This window comes from Phaseolus vulgaris, chromosome 1 (genome assembly GCF_000499845.2).
Source record: "Phaseolus vulgaris cultivar G19833 chromosome 1, P. vulgaris v2.0, whole genome shotgun sequence".
Lineage (NCBI taxonomy): Eukaryota > Viridiplantae > Streptophyta > Magnoliopsida > Fabales > Fabaceae > Phaseolus > Phaseolus vulgaris.
The window spans coordinates 44,598,126-44,614,802 of NC_023759.2; the positions used below are offsets into that span (position 1 = coordinate 44,598,126).

Here is a 16,677-nt window from a genome sequence, read left to right on the forward strand (position 1 = left end):
GTGAGATTAGAGATTCTTTTTTATAAGCAATATACAATAACCATTTAAGAATAATTTAACTCTTATAAAAGTATAAACATCGTAAACACATAATACCATTCAAATATTTACCTTTCAAATATTTAAATGTTTGAAGAAATAAAGTAGTTTAAATAAAATCTGAGAGAAATTTTCTTTAACATTCCACTAAAATAAATAGACAAACCAAAGAGAAGAAACACTAAAAAAAAAAAAAAAACTAATTAAGGGAAACTTAAACATTAACCAAAGTCAAACCTTCAACTAACACAAGGAAAAGGTTTCAAAAAATTTCAGAACTCCTCGTTAAAAAACTATCTTATTTCTAGAAGACTTAAAAAAAAAACTTTGTGAGAGTGGTGAATGGCAACGGAATAATCTAGCTCCTCTAATTGCAAACTTTCTATTCACCTGGGATCATTCATCTTTGAAAATGCAACGCCATTTTTTTGTCTAAAGCTTGATAAGCAAGAATAAACGCTCAAATTAAAGATTCCCAGTAATGAATGAGTCTGAAAAGAATTAAAGAACTAAGAGTAACAAACTAATTAAGTTCAACAAAGTCTCACTATTTCTTGTCGTCATCTTTAACAACCTCTTCGGTAGTGACATATCGAACCTTGAAGCGCCCAAGCTTCTCTGAACAGGTTGCTGAAGACCACGGGAAGTGCTGTTTTGGGTTTCTTCAACTCCTCTCTTCCTTTCTTCACTCAACATTTCTTCTACTTTTATTTGGTCTCTGAAGCTCGCTGGAAGTTTCTCGTACTCATCGAAAACGCGATTCACAAGCTTAGATACAAGGGCGAATTTCCTTTGTCCCTCTTCATCTTTTACCATGCTTCTCGTGTCATAGCTATTCGGGGGTCTTGCCGGTTGAGGAAGTTGATTTAACACTAACTTTTCACTCGAAGCAGTCATGGGTATTAACGAGGTGGATGCAAAGGGAAATTTGTAAAGTAGGGTGGTTCTGTTCTGTTGTTAATGATAGAAGATGAACTATGAGGCAAGTTTGGTGCATATACAATGACATTGTAATATATATATACATACACACGCGAGAGTCCTATAGTTAGATTCTGGGTGATTTCTTTGAAATGGCGCTGACGACTTAACAATTCAAATGTTCGTGATGGTCAAAGAAAGAACATGTACTTGGTCTTCCTTGTAGAATTGGTCATTTTGATTCCTTGTTATTTGGGCCAAATAAGACGTATGACAGTAAACTACCTGGGAGATTCACGAAACCTTCCATGAATAATGGATATTTTGTACTGTAAAAATTTCAAAATCATTCTGAATTAAATTTAGACAGCCCTGCCACCTTTCGTGTCCCAATTGGATAACATAAAGGCCCATAAGTCTCAAACACATACCAAAAGGACAATCATATATACATATCCGTAGTTAACTATATTAATTCAATTAATCGAATTTGAAACACATGGTTTTCTCTATCGTGTTAAATTTGTCTTTCAGTGAACCAGAAGTCAACAGTGATTTTTGGCTACAAGATTCTAAACTATTCGTTGACGCCTGGAGCGTGGGATCATTGTTTGTTGGAGTCTTGAACATACTGAGAAGCCGCAAAGTAGGTCTGAGCCACAGTGAGAAGCAGCAATATGGAGGCAGCAAGAAGAGAGATAAATGACCATGGTGTATCAAAGTAAGTGTACTTGAAGCTAGCCCACTGAACATGCCAACTGTTTCTGTAATATCTGTGAACATCATTGAACAACTTGGACAAATAACACAAATCCAAATCAACCGCCACGTCTTTTCCCGCGTTGTTGATGAAGCTCGCAACTTCTCCTTCAGTCCCAAAGTGGTTCTCAATCATGTTCCGATCACACAGATACTCAACGTCCCTGTAAGTGTTCACGAGACAGTCCAGGAGAGTAACGTAGGCCGTGAAGTGCTTGGAGCAGCCATTGTAGCACTGCTCAAACGCCACACAGTTCAGCAAAAAACAACTCATGAAATCGTCCATTGTAAGCGTTGGCATTTCAATCACGCCGCGCCTGAACGTCACGTGAAGGAAACTGTCGCTTTCCTTGCCAGGATTGATCTTAATCCCGGCTCTACGAAGCTTGGAGACGCAATGGATCACGTGGGTCGGCGTGGTGACTCTTTGTCTTGGCTCTGTAGTTTCTTCGTGGTTCGGAATGAAACTCGAACGAACCAAGTCGAGTAAGTGTTTTCCCTTCACGTTGGCCCACAAAACATCATCTTCTGGTCTTTGCAACGAGTTGTTGAAGAACATCATGGCGAGAGTTGACAGAGTCCACGTTGACTTTTCTCCGGGTAGTTTTGTAACTTGGAATAACTGGTTCAGAACGAAGAAAGGGATCTGGTTTTCAAGCTTGAGAAAATCTCCGTAAAAGAAGGGCAATATCCACGCCATGGTAACAAGAGGGTCGTCGCGTTCAAAGGGTACTAATGCAGCGACTTTGCGAAAGAGCTCAACGATGAAACACCCGTCGAGGATCATCATTTGGATGAAGTCGTAAGAGTCAAGGTGGATGGTTTCTGAATAGCACTCTCTGGCTTCTGATTCTAAAGGGGCAAGGGCTTTGAACAAACCATCTAATCCCAAACCTTTGGTTTTGGTTCTGTTGAGAAGGGAACCGAGGTAACGCCACTTGTGTTCCTCGATCATGTTGAGACGAGGTTGGGCGCGGATGGTCCTATGGACACGATACGAGGTTGGTAGGCTTTTCCGTTCATCTCGATTAGGCTCTGTGGAACCCTGAAGATGCAGCACGATGTCTTCCCCGCTGATTTGTTTAGCAACTTGGGATTCTCCAAAATCTTTAGCTCCATCGAAGCCAACCTGTCTGGGTCTATTACCTTCCAGATGTCTATTGTGTGCTGATCATTGCCTTCTTCCTCCATATCCATGCTATTGGATGGTAAGAACTTGTTCTTATTCTTTCACACCACCTTTTTTATCTACATTCATCTCACAGTCGCTATCTATTATATATAATAAGAGAAAAGTAGAAGTATCAAACACTGTGAGAGGCAATGTGTCCACTTTTCTAGTGGTTTAATTTTTACACCGCTATCGCCATATTTGAAGTTTCAATTTGTTTTGTCATAGTAAAAGGAGATTAGATTATTAGATTATTTTTTCTTGGCAAGTGTCAAGAAATTGATCTTTCCTGGAAAAGAGGGTGCGTCATTTGCTTGGACTTGACAACATCAGAATAAGAAAACTTGATCATACTTTAGATTGCACCTACATAAATTGGCATTAAGAAAAACAAGTCCCATAGTTTGCATTTTAAACTGATATCAATATAAGGGATTGAATCCCTCTTTCAAAAATGACAACTATAAGGATTAAACTAAATATAAATACAAATTGTTTTAAATATTAAATTATATGACAAAATATAAAATGATTCAATAAGACATAATAATATTAAACTTATTCTTCAATTATTTGCTTATCTCTCATCCTTGAGGGTATACTTTTCCAAGTTTTCATTTTCTAATATGCAAGATAAATAATAAAATTATAACAATTAAAAGTTTTAATTCAAATTCTAAAAAACTTATTTTAACTTTTCATTTCAAATTCATGATAAATGGAAAAGGACAATTAGGATGTGTGTTAAAAATGTGAAGACCCCTTCTTACCATGTTTATTCAATATTCATATGGAGCAACTTTCTACAGTTATTAAAAAAAGTCAAGGATTGTGATGATTTCATCCGGTAGAAATTAGTAATGATGTTGAGTCTCATTTATTGTTTGTTAACTACAATTTCCTTATCTTTCAAGCCTTAATAAATGAGTGCAAACACATGATATTCTAAGGAAGTATGAAAGAGTTTCTGGTTTAATGTTGAACCTTCAAAAGTTAGAAGATTTTTAGCATAAACGTTAATAGGGGATACAAATGCTTTTTTGTACATACTAGAGTCAGGGAGGGGCTTATAAAAGGAAAATAATTGGGTCTCCCTTCCTTTATTGGTCAAAGTAAAAAAAAATCTACTCTTAGATTTGCAACACACAGACTCCAGAAAAAAATGTGGAGAAAAAGAGCTTTGCCTTAATTTGGAAGAGAGATTATCATTAAATCAATGGTCCTACCGGTACCTAATTATTGTATGGACAACTACTTGATTCTAGAATCTTTGGCTAATGAACTCCAAAAGATGATAATTTGTATTAATGGGGGTGAAGAAGAGACAACAAAGGTATCAATAGTTACCTTGGGATAAATTTTATGGGCCAAGGAAGTGTGAGGAATGAGATTTAGAAATATTTATGATTTTAATTTACCACAGTTGTGCAAATAAGGATGGGGTAAATTATAAAGGTGGAAGAGAAGAAAGGAGTGGTTCAAAAATTGTAACATGAGCACAGATTGGATATCATTGTACTTGGGGAGAGAAACATTGATAACCATTCTAGAGTTGGGAATAACACAGCAATAATCAGAAATGAGTAGTAAATGATACTTATTACTATTCAATGTGGGATTTAGACCAAATTTGGATTCCTAACCATAAGTCATGATTAAAACAAAAAAAGGTTCAGGGGTGGGTGGATTGCCCAAAAACAACACCATGTGCTAATCTTAAGGGCGATGTGTGCGAGGGAGATAGGGGACCATTCTTGCCTAATGGTAATAGTTGGAAGACAATTTTGATGGACCTGCTCGTCAGATAAAGGTGGGCTCAACGATGGTGAATTGAGGATCACAACAACCTCGTATATAGTACTCGTGAACAAAATTGCATGAATAAGATGCACAAAAAATACTATGTGAGCAGTGTGCTAAACAAGAATACAGAGTAAAGAAAAGAAAATTCCAACTCTGTAGTAACACAGAGATCTTTTTACTTTTTTCTGCTGTTATGAATTGTATGTTTAATCATACGTATAAATCCTTTATTCATAGTCTTTCAAATGTAATATAGGAAACATAATATCTAATAATAAAGAATATCCCTAATTATGAAATGTAGATGTTTTTTTAATTACTAAAATCAAATTATATCTCTTACAACTATCAATTTGGATACTATGATTTTTAACATCTTCAGTCAAATACTATCCAATTGACCCGTCCATCTCGTGGCGAAGTATTCACATGGAAGGTTATAGTTGGAATTGGAGAAGGATCTAAGGTTAGTGTTTGGGCAAAACTCTAGGTGCAGATCATCAGATGGTCTATGACTTGCTTAGATAGTGTATGATGTTCTTAGATAATGTATGACTTGTCTTGTTAGTTTAGAGGTTTCAATTTCAGTTTCTATTTTTCTGTTTCTCTTCTTCTCTTCTTGTACAAGTGGATGTTGCACCAATGCTTAGTACAATTTATCAACATATCAATAATAAGATTTATTGTTTTGTTTCTCTTCTTTGTTCTCTTCCTTCTCTCTTTTTCATCTTGTTTCTTTGTGAATAAAAACAAGGTACAGACGGCCAAATGACTCTCTCCCGAACCCTTAACAGTTGACTGCTAAAGATTTCATGGACAAGGACCAAAAAGTGTGGGATGCTAGTGTTATACAGATTCTTTTAATGATGAATTAAATACATCGTTGTATAAAGAGGTCTGACGATACTAGAATTTGGGTGTGTGAAAGGGATGGTAACGCCTCTTTAAAGAGTGCTATAAACTCTTCATGAATAGTGCTGTTGGCACTACTCATCTGCAGACAGGGAGTATTTGGAGTACCATATTGAATATGACTGTACCATCTAAGGTGAAAGTGTTTGTGTGGATATTACACAGGAAAATTATACCTACCTGCATGAACCTAAGGGACAAAGGTATTGAGTGCCCTGTTATGCTGGCCTTGAAAATGAATACCATCTATTCTTTTGATGCAGAAAGAGTCAGGAATGCTGCAAAAAGGTTACTATGTGAGATTGTATTATCAAAGCTATTGATGAACGATAATACATGAAAGATGATAGTGTATAGAGGTCTGAATTGGAATTGGAACTGAGTTTTAAATATGTATCATCTAATCCTAGTTGCCTGTAATCTTATTTTCTCTGCTAGCAGCCCATGTAAAAGGTAAAAAGCAGTTCTATTGTCATGGCAGAGTAGTGTCTAATGCACTGTTCTAGGTTGGACAGGGAGTTTTCCTGATTTTGGAAGTAACAGGACACTAAAGCAAGTCAAGTTTCAGCATGGGGAAAATGAATCCGGAGAAAGCTCCAAAAGTCTGATTGAGGACTGCTTCAGTAACTCACATCCCTTTTTTGATGATATCAACTGCAGTAATCTCAAATTCTGTCCAACTGCAGGTTCCTATTTGCCAATGTAATAAATCCATTCAAGAGTAGACTCACTTGGGTTGCAGTTTGAGAGGATACCAATTTTGATGGTATGGGGTAGGGAGATAGGGACATTGTTTTATACTGTTTTGTGTTCTGAATCAGCATCATGACATTATGCTTAAAAAGATAGGAACGAGAAAGTCTGGGAAGGTAAAGAGAACAGAACCAAGCAAGTGAAACATGTGGGCACCCGGTCCATAGATGAATGGAGTAGGGCAAAGGCTTTGGCATAGGACAAAAACCAGAACAATAGTGCAGTTCCTCGTGGGCAGTGGTGTCCTCCTATTGCAGATTACATAAAATGCAACATTGACGCTGCTTTTAATAATATTAAGGAGTGCACTAAGTGAGGCATGTGTTGCATAGACGAATGTGGTGATTTTAAGGGAGCTTATACAGAATGGAAGTGAGCATGCTTGGCTGTTTTGGAAGGTGAAGCTCTAGGTCTGCTTAAAGCTTTACCTTGGCTTGCGGTACAACATTACACGAATGTGACACTAGAGATGGACTGCGAAATAGTGGTGACTTAAGTGAAAGGACATGGATCAAATTCTTCATATTTTAGCTGTCATTATTTCACAGTACAATTATTTGCTCTCCCATAATCCAAACTATTCATGTGAGTTCGATAAGAGGAATGCAAATACTGTGACTAAAAAAAAATGCAAATATTGTGACTCATTCTTTAGTTATGGTGACTATGGTGACCGCAGAGGGAAGTGCTAAACAATTATTAGAAGATTCTTACTTCAATCTACAATTTCATTGTTAATAATATGAGATACAGTTTCAGTAAAAAGGAAAAATATGATATAACTGGAGGAAATTCATACTATTTCCATGGGCCCAAAAGTATATATATAATGTGTATAGTGATTTTCTACTCTTGAAGCCAGAACCCAAAGAAGCATAATTTATGTTCAATTGGATTATCCTTTAATTGTTAGAAGTGGCTAATACTGGTTAACACAACTACTGTATATCTAATTTAGTCAGGTAATAGATTAGCCAGTTAGTCATACCCATTTGCTTACTTGGCGTTTATTACACCTCTTCTTAGTGTAAAAATTGTAACTAAAAGAATAGTTGGAGTGTTAAGTTAAAAAATCAATAAATGATTCTTTTAGATCACTGTAAGATACATTAAAATGACAGGAACATTAACTGTTACACTACTTTTGAAAAAGAATAGCATTTTTAACTCTTTAACCAATCTCTATTTTTATTAAAAAAACACTAAATAAATTGTATTAGTGCAATTTTTAATTTAATTTGTTGGTAACAATTATTCACATCATGAAGATGACGTGTTTGACCAACAGTGTCACAATTGAACAATTGGCGTTCCCCAGGAGAAACACAAATTTGAAGGTTCCAAATGATAGTGATCGATGAGTGGCAGCAGAAAAGCATAAGCAGAGATGCCACCTGGAGTGATTAGAAAAAGGGAAAAGGCAGAAAGCAAGATGCAAATTAGACAAGTTGTTTATCCATCAAATAATAAAAGAGACCTTGGAAAAGAAAAAACATGAGATTAAACCCATAAGTCGCTGTCAAATTCCTCCTTCCTAGACAAAATCATCAGATTATAATATTTCATTCCCTGCCTCTAATTCTTTTACCCTCGCTGCCCCAATGCAAATATTCCTTCTCCAGACATTTATACAAAATTTTCATGACAAGTTTTAGTCTGGTGAAAAGAAAGGGAAAAATCTTATCAAGTCTCATCTGTCAATAACGTGGTTAAGCACTTGCTAGTGGAACATGAACTGAAGACACATTAGCATTAGGCTTATGCCATGAATTTGAATATATGATTCTCATATCCCATCCCTTCATTAAATTAAAACACCAAAAACAAAGTATCATTGTAAGAAAGGGATCAAGATGTGTACAAACTATATTACTAAATTAAGAAAGGTGACTTACAGCATCCCCACAACCAGCTACGAACATGAGTCATGTACATATATACCCTGATTATCTTTATGGGTTACTTTTTTTTTCTTTTCAATTACTAGCCTATCAATACCCAATACATGCAAGTCAGACTGTACTCTAAAGAATAAAGATAAATCATTCATTCTGAGTTCATCGGCTGCTTCAAAATTTACCCCCAATTAGCATACTAGTTCCTCTGAAAATTCCTCCACCAGAAAACCGAAGATAGCACACTCAAGCTCCCCAGCCATTTTTCTTATCTGCTCTACATTTTTCTTCCACTCACCATCCTCCCTAGAGAAGTCATCTTCAATCATCATATCAATTGTGTTGGACTCCACTTCTTTCCACAATTCCAACCTCTTGCATATCCTTCTTATCACCATATCCCTATCTTCCAAGCGATCAAGTGCTCTCTCTTCTTCCATTATGATATCAGATACCAGCTTCTTAAAGTCATCTGGGATTTGCTGTCTGTCGTAGATCCTTGACTGGCACAGAGCTTGCAAAATTACCTCTCTAAAGTCATTTTCTTTACGTGAAGTTTCCTTATCCTCATTTTCACAACCTTCCTCTTCCATAAGTGTTTCATCCTCGTCATCGTCTTGATCATGCATTCTTCTCTCTAGTTCTACCGGGTCCAACTCTGCCAGTTTCTCAAATCTACGAAGCTTGTACAATAACTGCTGCTTGACTCCTGTAAAATTCAATGCTATTAGTAGTGGCAAATCTTGAATTGATAGTAAAGTACTTGTTCTATGTATAAATCAATTGATGACAGAAAATTTTCCAACTGCATTCAGAACCATATACCATTAACATGCAGAGTGGTGGGACTGTAGTATATATGTAGAATTAAGACCCAACTTTAACCAGATAGTAATATATATATTGGTAACAAATGTAAGATTATATGTGTGCCTTGCACTATTGGTATGGAAGAAACAAGGTAGGAATTTGATTGCTCATATGTTATCCAACAAATTGAAGGCAATGGTGGGAATTAAGACTTGTCTCCTAACAAGAAAAAAGTGGGACACAATAAAATTTATAACCAATGGCCTTATATCTAGATGTAAACGATCCACAATAAATGGGAAATGCCGTTTGGATGTAGAGCAACTGTGATCTTTCGGATGGAACCCACGAGGATAGCACGGTTAAAGATCAGCACAATCACATCACTACATCAGCAATTAGCCCCTCCTCTTATTGTATTTTGTGACAGACAAGCAACTTTGAAGAAGTGTGTACGGTGGTGCGTTGGTGGAAAACGACCACACAACAACAAACACAGAATGGTACAAAAATAAATAAGCAGTGACATACTCTGTACAATCGCATAGCTGCACTCCAAATCAAAACGACCCTCCTCTCCTTCATCACCGTTGCCATGCCCTTCGTCATCGTCCTCGAACGGTGGGTCTAACACACACACTGGACTGCACTGTTCCTTATCTTCCTCCTCTTCTTCCCCTGATTCGAATTTCTTCACCCTCTCACCTTCATTGCTTTCTTTCTCCTATTAATATCCACACACAAAAATCCATTAGAATATTAACATAATTTTTTTGTAGTGGGTTATTTGGTAAATCTTTTTTTTTTCCAACTGATTTATCATCCTTTGAAAGAGTCATTTACCAACAACCCAGTACTAGAATAGTGAAAAACATAATTTGTCACTCTTTAGGAATGCAATTTACCAAACAACCCACTGGAAGAGAGAGAAAAGATTTGCATGGCAGAAACACGATCGAAAAGTACAATTATGAGAAAAATCAGAAAAACAACAAAAACCCGAAATTGACATATGTAACCCTCCACAGTCCTCACAGGGCTGTTCTTTAACAAAATTCGGAAAGACTGATGGCTATGCTTGTCACCGAAAAGCGACATTCCGGCCAAACTCACAGACCCACGTTCCATTACCGACAAAATCAGAACACCACTCAACTCACGAGTCCTGTTTTTTCCTCGTCAACTCACTCGCCATAAATCAAACCAGGTTCAACATAAAATTAAAAAACAAATTACCATAATATATATACGTATAATAATATAATAAGAAGAAGAAGAATAAAGACAAACCTCAGTTGCGTGGCGACTTGGCGAGGGAAACTCCGGCGTGTGGTGGCCGGAGGAGGGAGAATTGGTTTGAAGAACAAAACGGAAAGGGCTTTCGCAGAAGCAGGTGGAGTTTTTGTGATTGGTTAAGAAGTGAATCTCTTCGGAGTAGCCGCTACTTGAGGTTTCCAGGTCGAGGGATTTATCCTCGTTGGTCTCTGACCAAAGAGCACTACTAGTTCTACCATTGTAAGAACACGCAAACCCCACTTCACACACACTCGCATTAACATTCACAGTTTCTTCATCCTCTTTCTTGTTGGAACTTTTTTTCCTCCCAACAGAGGAATCCCACCTAAGAATATCCTTGACGGAGACCTTGACGCTTCCACCACCCTCTATCTCGCGCTTTTTCTGGCTCCGTTGCGTGAGTCTCTTGTAGAGGGAACCCAAGAGGCCGAAGGATTGAGCTTTCGTTTTGGGCCGTGAAGCGGGCGAGGAGTGTTTCTGGATCCTGACAGCGGCTTCCAGAAGCATAGACGCGGTTCGCGAAGGGATGTGAAGGAAAATAGCGTTGGGGGATTTGCAAGGGCTTTTGGCTGCGGAAGCGAATTCGAAGAGTGGAGATTTTCTGAAATCTGGGGTGTCTGTGAGGGAAAAAAGACAAACACTTTTGCACAAATTCCCCGGGAAGTTTGCGCTTGGATTGGTTGATTTGCGTTTCTTGACTTGCAAAGTGTTGTTGGGGAAAGGCCGTTTTATCTGGCTTCGCCTATCGGAAATGTACTTGGTTAGAAGAAAGGGCTCTTGATCCTCCTGAAGTAGCTGGTGCAACAAGTACCTCTGAGCCATAAGGGAAATGCTATAATGAAGAACCAAACAAATTAAGAAAAGTGAAGCCTGAACTGTGTTCACACAAGAGAAGGGAGTGAAAGTGCGAGAAAGAAAAACGAAACGAAATAAAATAAAACAAAAATGGCGTCCCCAGGGGAGAGAAAGAGAGTGAGAATGAGGAGAGTTTGTTCTTGATTCAAATCAAGAATGGGTTATAAGATCGAGGCGAGAGAGAGAGAGTGTGTGTGATGAAGTAACTGGTTTGGTCATAAACCCATTCATTATTCTTCTTCTAAAATAATGGGATTTTATTTTCCACTCCCAGCGATTTGCGCCGAAAGCACCCTTCCCACAAACCATGTAAAAACCAAACTCTTGCTGCTTATTGCTAACTTACTCTTATTAATAAAGATATTTGACTCCGGTGACATTTTACCCAGCACAACACATGTGCCTTGTCCATATTATTGTTTCATTTTTTTTATCATGTTTTCAAATTATAAAAAGAAATTCATCTAACCCATCTCAGCTATGGATCAAACTCACACATCAACCTCATGTTCTATTAATTGCATCCAGGTTTTTGTTTTATATGTAAGTAAAGACAAGGCATGACTAAGCCCACTGCACCACTTCTTAGAACAACAACATACATGTTTGAACTACATCTATCAATGTTTCTCCACCTCCATATCCTTGCCCTTCTCTTTCACTCTTTCTCAAACACACAACACATACTTTTTAAAACAAAAATAAAAATAAAAAAGCGACAAGTTAAACAAACCAACTAATTGCCCGACAAAAAAGCTTAATCAAGTTTAACTGTTCATTAACTAAAAAACCTGTGATATTCTCCCAGGAACGTAAATTAATTGGAGATGAAACCACACAAACGAAAATAATACTCAAAAATGCATTTTTTTAATGCAAAAAAATGTGTTCAGTGCATTTATCGAGTGTAGGATTTGTGGTAAATGAAAGTATTTGGTTTCTGATGATAAATAAAGACAGGCTTCCCTTGAAAACTAAGACTAATCAAAATATTGTTCAGTCATGTCAATCTACTAGTCAAATATCATGTGTAATAATGGACAAATTCTTTCACCAACACCAGATGAGTGAATTATTTAAAGAAAAACGATGACATCGAAGATAAAAGTCTTTCACGTTTTTCAAGTATCTCAACATGTAACGAACCACATTAAAAAATGGTCTGTATACAATAAAACAAATGTTTAATCCGTTGTTAAGTAAAACAAACATGTGTTTAGCAAAAAAAAATAATCAAAAATTAGTTCTCCTTCACTGATCCTTAGCTCAAAAATTGGGGTCGAAAGACAAATATGTTGTAATTAGGATCCATGAATTCATCAGAAACCAATACAAAGTTTACACAATCTTGTTTTTATCTATGTAAACAATTAAACCATGCTCAGAGGGCTTTTCAAACTTATTATTTTGTACTTTATATTTATATTATTTATCATCCTAAAAATACTAAAAAAAAAATTATGAAATAGAAACCAATTTTTAGATACCAAAATAATTAGTTGTAATAGTAATTAAATTAGATACCATTTTAGAAACTAAAAAAAAAGTTTCTAAATTAGTTTTAATTATTGTTAAATAGTTTCTATATTGGTATGTAATTAGTAGCCAAGGTTTTAACTACCAATTATTTAGTTTATAAATTTGGTCTCTAAAACCTTGGTTGCTAATTAGATACCAATTTAGAAACTATTTAACAATAATATAAACTAATTTAGAAACCAAAATTTTGTTTAGTTTCTAAAATAATCCCTAATTATTTTGGTCTCTAAAAATTGGTTTCTATTTCATAATTTTCTTATAGTGAAAAAAGTAAATTATATTTTTTTTTGAACAATTATCTTTATAGTGTTTTTATATAAGTATTAAAAAAATTAAATACTTTTTTATTTTTCAAAACAAAAGTTCATTATGATGTATTTCATTTTACAAATCTACTATACCATTAAACAAATATGACCAATTTTGATTATATAATATTATATTTTATTAACAATTTTAATTTACATTTTTAAATTACTGCAAGATAAAAATAAAGTTTTGAAAATTAATGTTTCACTAGGTTTAAGAAAAAAAAGTAGAAGATGTTTTTAAATAAAATTTATTTTGAAGTGAATTGCACTTTTATCTCTGGAGAGATGTTTAATTTTTTTCTGTGTAAAATATACACTATAAGATCTGAATAAGAGACATACTTTACTCCTTTTAATGTCAATAAATCTCTTAGTAATAGTGAATAATTACGTGTGCCTTCTAATATTATTTTAGCTGTCTACAATTTTCAGCAACTTTAAACATCCATTATTGATTTTTATGGATGTCGAAATCAATTAAAGCTTCGAGTATATCTGTTTTTGACGTTTTAAAAACAAAACCTATGTGTTTTATCATTCAGGATTGGTGGAAGGAATCAATGATAGATGATTAACACTAGCTACCAATAATGTGAATAGCCACAACAAGAAAAATGTTTTGAAAAGCTTATTTACAGTAGACTCAACTATAATTTATATTTATCTTTAAAAATACAATTAAAAATGAAAAACAACTGAAGTATCTCTATTAACAAGTGCGTTGTTGTTGTGTCCGATATCACATTTCATTTAACTTCTTTCGTCTTCATGAAATGACATCATAATTATCTTCTTCTTTTTCTTAGTTTCTTCTTTATGTTTCTCTTGCTGAAGTTGGTATCAGAAGAGGCAAAGAAAGTATGATTATTCATATTTTGAAGCGATGGAGTGAGACTATATGAAAAGTCAGCAATAATTAAAAGTGGTAACATTAGACATTGAGAAATGAGAGAACACACATAGAGAAAGGAAAACGACAAAAAAGGGTTTGAGGAAGATGCTTGCCTTATTTTGTGTCACATACACACTTCCACAAAGCGAATAACCGGATCTTGACCTTCTAACTCCAACTTTTCTTTCACCTTTTCCTTTTCTTTTAAGACAAAATAAACTATAGCACTTGTTTTATGTAAATTAAAACTCAACTTCAAGAATACTTTATAATATAACACTTGTTTTAATTAATTGATTTTTTTTAAGACAGACAGCGTAGGACAATATGATAAGAATTAGATAGAATGGGTATTCCAAATTTAAGTTGATATGGTAATGGTGTGTGTATATATATAGTTCCACATTGAATATGATATAATATTTTTGATTAGGTTCTACGTTAAATGATGGGTAGAGAGGGTACTGCGGATCCTGCAGTGCAGTAGTATCTCCTTTTTCCTTTTGTGAATTAAGCCCGTCTGGTCCTTTTCTATTTCCACTAACTTCACCTTTAATTTAAATTTCAAAAAAGATGCAGAAGCTTTGGTAAATTCTCCAAACTTTGAGAATTGTCTACTGTACCACACTTCTATATCTATGTTTTGCACTGTTAAAACAAAAAATAGACAGGGATTGTCTCGCCTAGGGAGGAGTGACGCGTGACCCACTCCATTTTATGGTCTCAGAATTTTCGCTCACTTTTTGTGTAAAGTGTTTTGCCTTCCAACTTTCAAACTCCAGTGTCTTTATTTTTTCTTCTCTTTTATTTTAGTGTCATTTTTTTGTGTGTAAAGTGCTTGTCTGGTCACTGGGGATTTTTGAGTTGATTTTTGACGTACGAGTCTCACCCCACGCTTGCACTAAATCCAAACCAAGTCAATTTTACGCTTCACACAAACCCCCATATGGCTCAATCAAGGAGTCAGCAAATACCGTCACTATCTGTATGTAACTATATGCTCATCACAGATACATTTCTTGTTTTCAATATACAAAAAAACGATATATGGTTAAGGACAAGAAGGAGGGAAACAAATGGCACGTCTTTAAGACCATTCAAAATCCAAATAGTACAAACAAATATGGACCTTTTTCTTTTGTTGGAGATGGTGTAGATACACTCACATTGCATTTTGTTATGTTTCAAAGTTAAGTAGTTTAAATTATAACATTCAGAAAACATTCATCCTTTTATTTATGATAAAAAATATATTTTATTATACTTAAAACAATTATATACAAAGTTACAATTCGTCTCAGTTATAAAATTAAGTTAATAGTATAAAAAATTTCAGTTAACACGTCGATGAAAATAATAATTATGTAATAAAATAAAAGCACACCAAAAATAATTGTTAAAAATGAAGAGACATGACGATTCGTATTCAAACACGTAAATGATATAGTTTTTGAGGAGTTAAAGAACCTTCATAAGATCATTTAACATTTTGGCAGGCTACAAGGTTAGGGGATATGTACCATTAGTTAGCCTAATCTGATATTTAATGGAGATGCAATATCTAAAAATAATGTAATACATTCAATAAAATTATCTAAAATTTTAGCAAAAAATAAGATAATATTTACTTGTGATACTTAAAATTAGTTAAAGAAAATATAAACTAGAATTAGATAATATTCATTAAGATTTAGAGGATAAGAGACAACTAATTAAAATTTATAAAATACATATTTAATTATAAATAAATAAAATGTGGAGTTTTCTAAGCGTAAAGAAAAAGATGATTTTTTCTAAATATTATAGTTTCGTAAAATTGTACTCAATTGTAAAATTATATTATTAAAATCTCGGTTAATTATTATTATTATTTCGTACCGGACCTTTTAGGCAAAGAGTTTTAGAAGAGTTCAATCATATACATAAAAACAAATTTAGCCTATTAATCATATACATAAAGAAGATGGAAAACAATTTTAGCCTATTAATAAATAAAAACATCACAAAATTTGTAATAAATCATGGTAAAAGCCAACAAATTTATCATATACATGGATAGATAGATAGTTTATTATTAGATGACAGTTATTTCACATTACGGGTGCATAGTTTCTATTCTTTGAAAAAGAAAAGTTGAATTCAAAACTACTATATATAGTACCGTTAGTCCTTTTGTTCCATTTACTAAATGTAGTTACAAGACCATGCATGAAAAATAATAGTCTCCTCTTGTTTGTACAGTACGAGGAGGTCGTAAGTCAATTGTTTTTGTTGTTGAAATTGTTAATCTCAATACAAACAGAACGTGCACCTAACTACGTGGCTTATGTATATGTAGTCAAACAAGTAACTTTACAGCAAAAGATACAAAAGCATAGATTAACCAAGTAATAACAAATGTTCCGCACGCTCATTTCTCGCTCAAGGCTACAAAATACCCAAAAGACACAAGAAGCTCACAAACCCAAATAAAGATTTAAAATTACAAAGTTCCAGTTCATCACTGGAGTGAAAATCTTCCCACAATAACATCCTCTCTTTTTTTAATTCACACTCACTTCCATGTGTCGGGCATAACCTTATTTTAAAAATCCAACCACGCAACATGCATAATTACAACAAATTTGACATTCATTAATTAACTATTTTTCTCTTTGCACGTTTCACTATCTTCTCAACAAAGAGATAGCTATTAAGGGTAGTGAGCCATGTTTTTTCTTA

At 34.6% G+C, this 16,677-nt stretch overlaps 2 protein-coding genes across 2 annotated transcripts; both read right to left on the reverse strand.

The window, feature by feature from the left end:
* Positions 1-1,407: 1,407 nt before the first annotated feature.
* LOC137814543 (UPF0481 protein At3g47200) lies at positions 1,408-2,952 on the reverse strand. Its single transcript, XM_068617339.1, is given in 2 exon segments — positions 1,408-2,697; positions 2,700-2,952. Coding segments are annotated over 2 exon segments (1,350 nt in total). The 5' UTR covers positions 2,917-2,952; the 3' UTR covers positions 1,408-1,564.
* A 5,240-nt stretch (positions 2,953-8,192) lies between these two features.
* LOC137814544 (uncharacterized) lies at positions 8,193-12,156 on the reverse strand. The gene is made up of 3 exons (XM_068617340.1): positions 10,354-12,156; positions 9,595-9,787; positions 8,193-8,962 (listed from the first exon to the last, which is right to left on the reverse strand). Exons 1-3 carry the CDS (start codon positions 11,179-11,181, stop codon positions 8,445-8,447), a joined length of 1,539 nt encoding a protein of 512 aa, XP_068473441.1. The 5' UTR covers positions 11,182-12,156; the 3' UTR covers positions 8,193-8,444.
* Positions 12,157-16,677: the final 4,521 nt, after the last annotated feature.

Bases quoted from the DNA above. Each gene is read 5' to 3' on its own strand.
- LOC137814544 (XM_068617340.1), bottom strand. From the start codon at position 11,181: ATGGCTCAGAGGTACTTGTTGCACCAGCTACTTCAGGAGGATCAAGAG. The intron at 9,788-10,353 runs GTTTGTCTTTAT...GGATATTAATAG, and splicing joins CAAGTCGCCACGCAACTGAG to GAGAAAGAAAGCAATGAAGG. The intron at 8,963-9,594 runs GTATGTCACTGC...TGAATTTTACAG, and splicing joins CAGCTATGCGATTGTACAGA to GAGTCAAGCAGCAGTTATTG.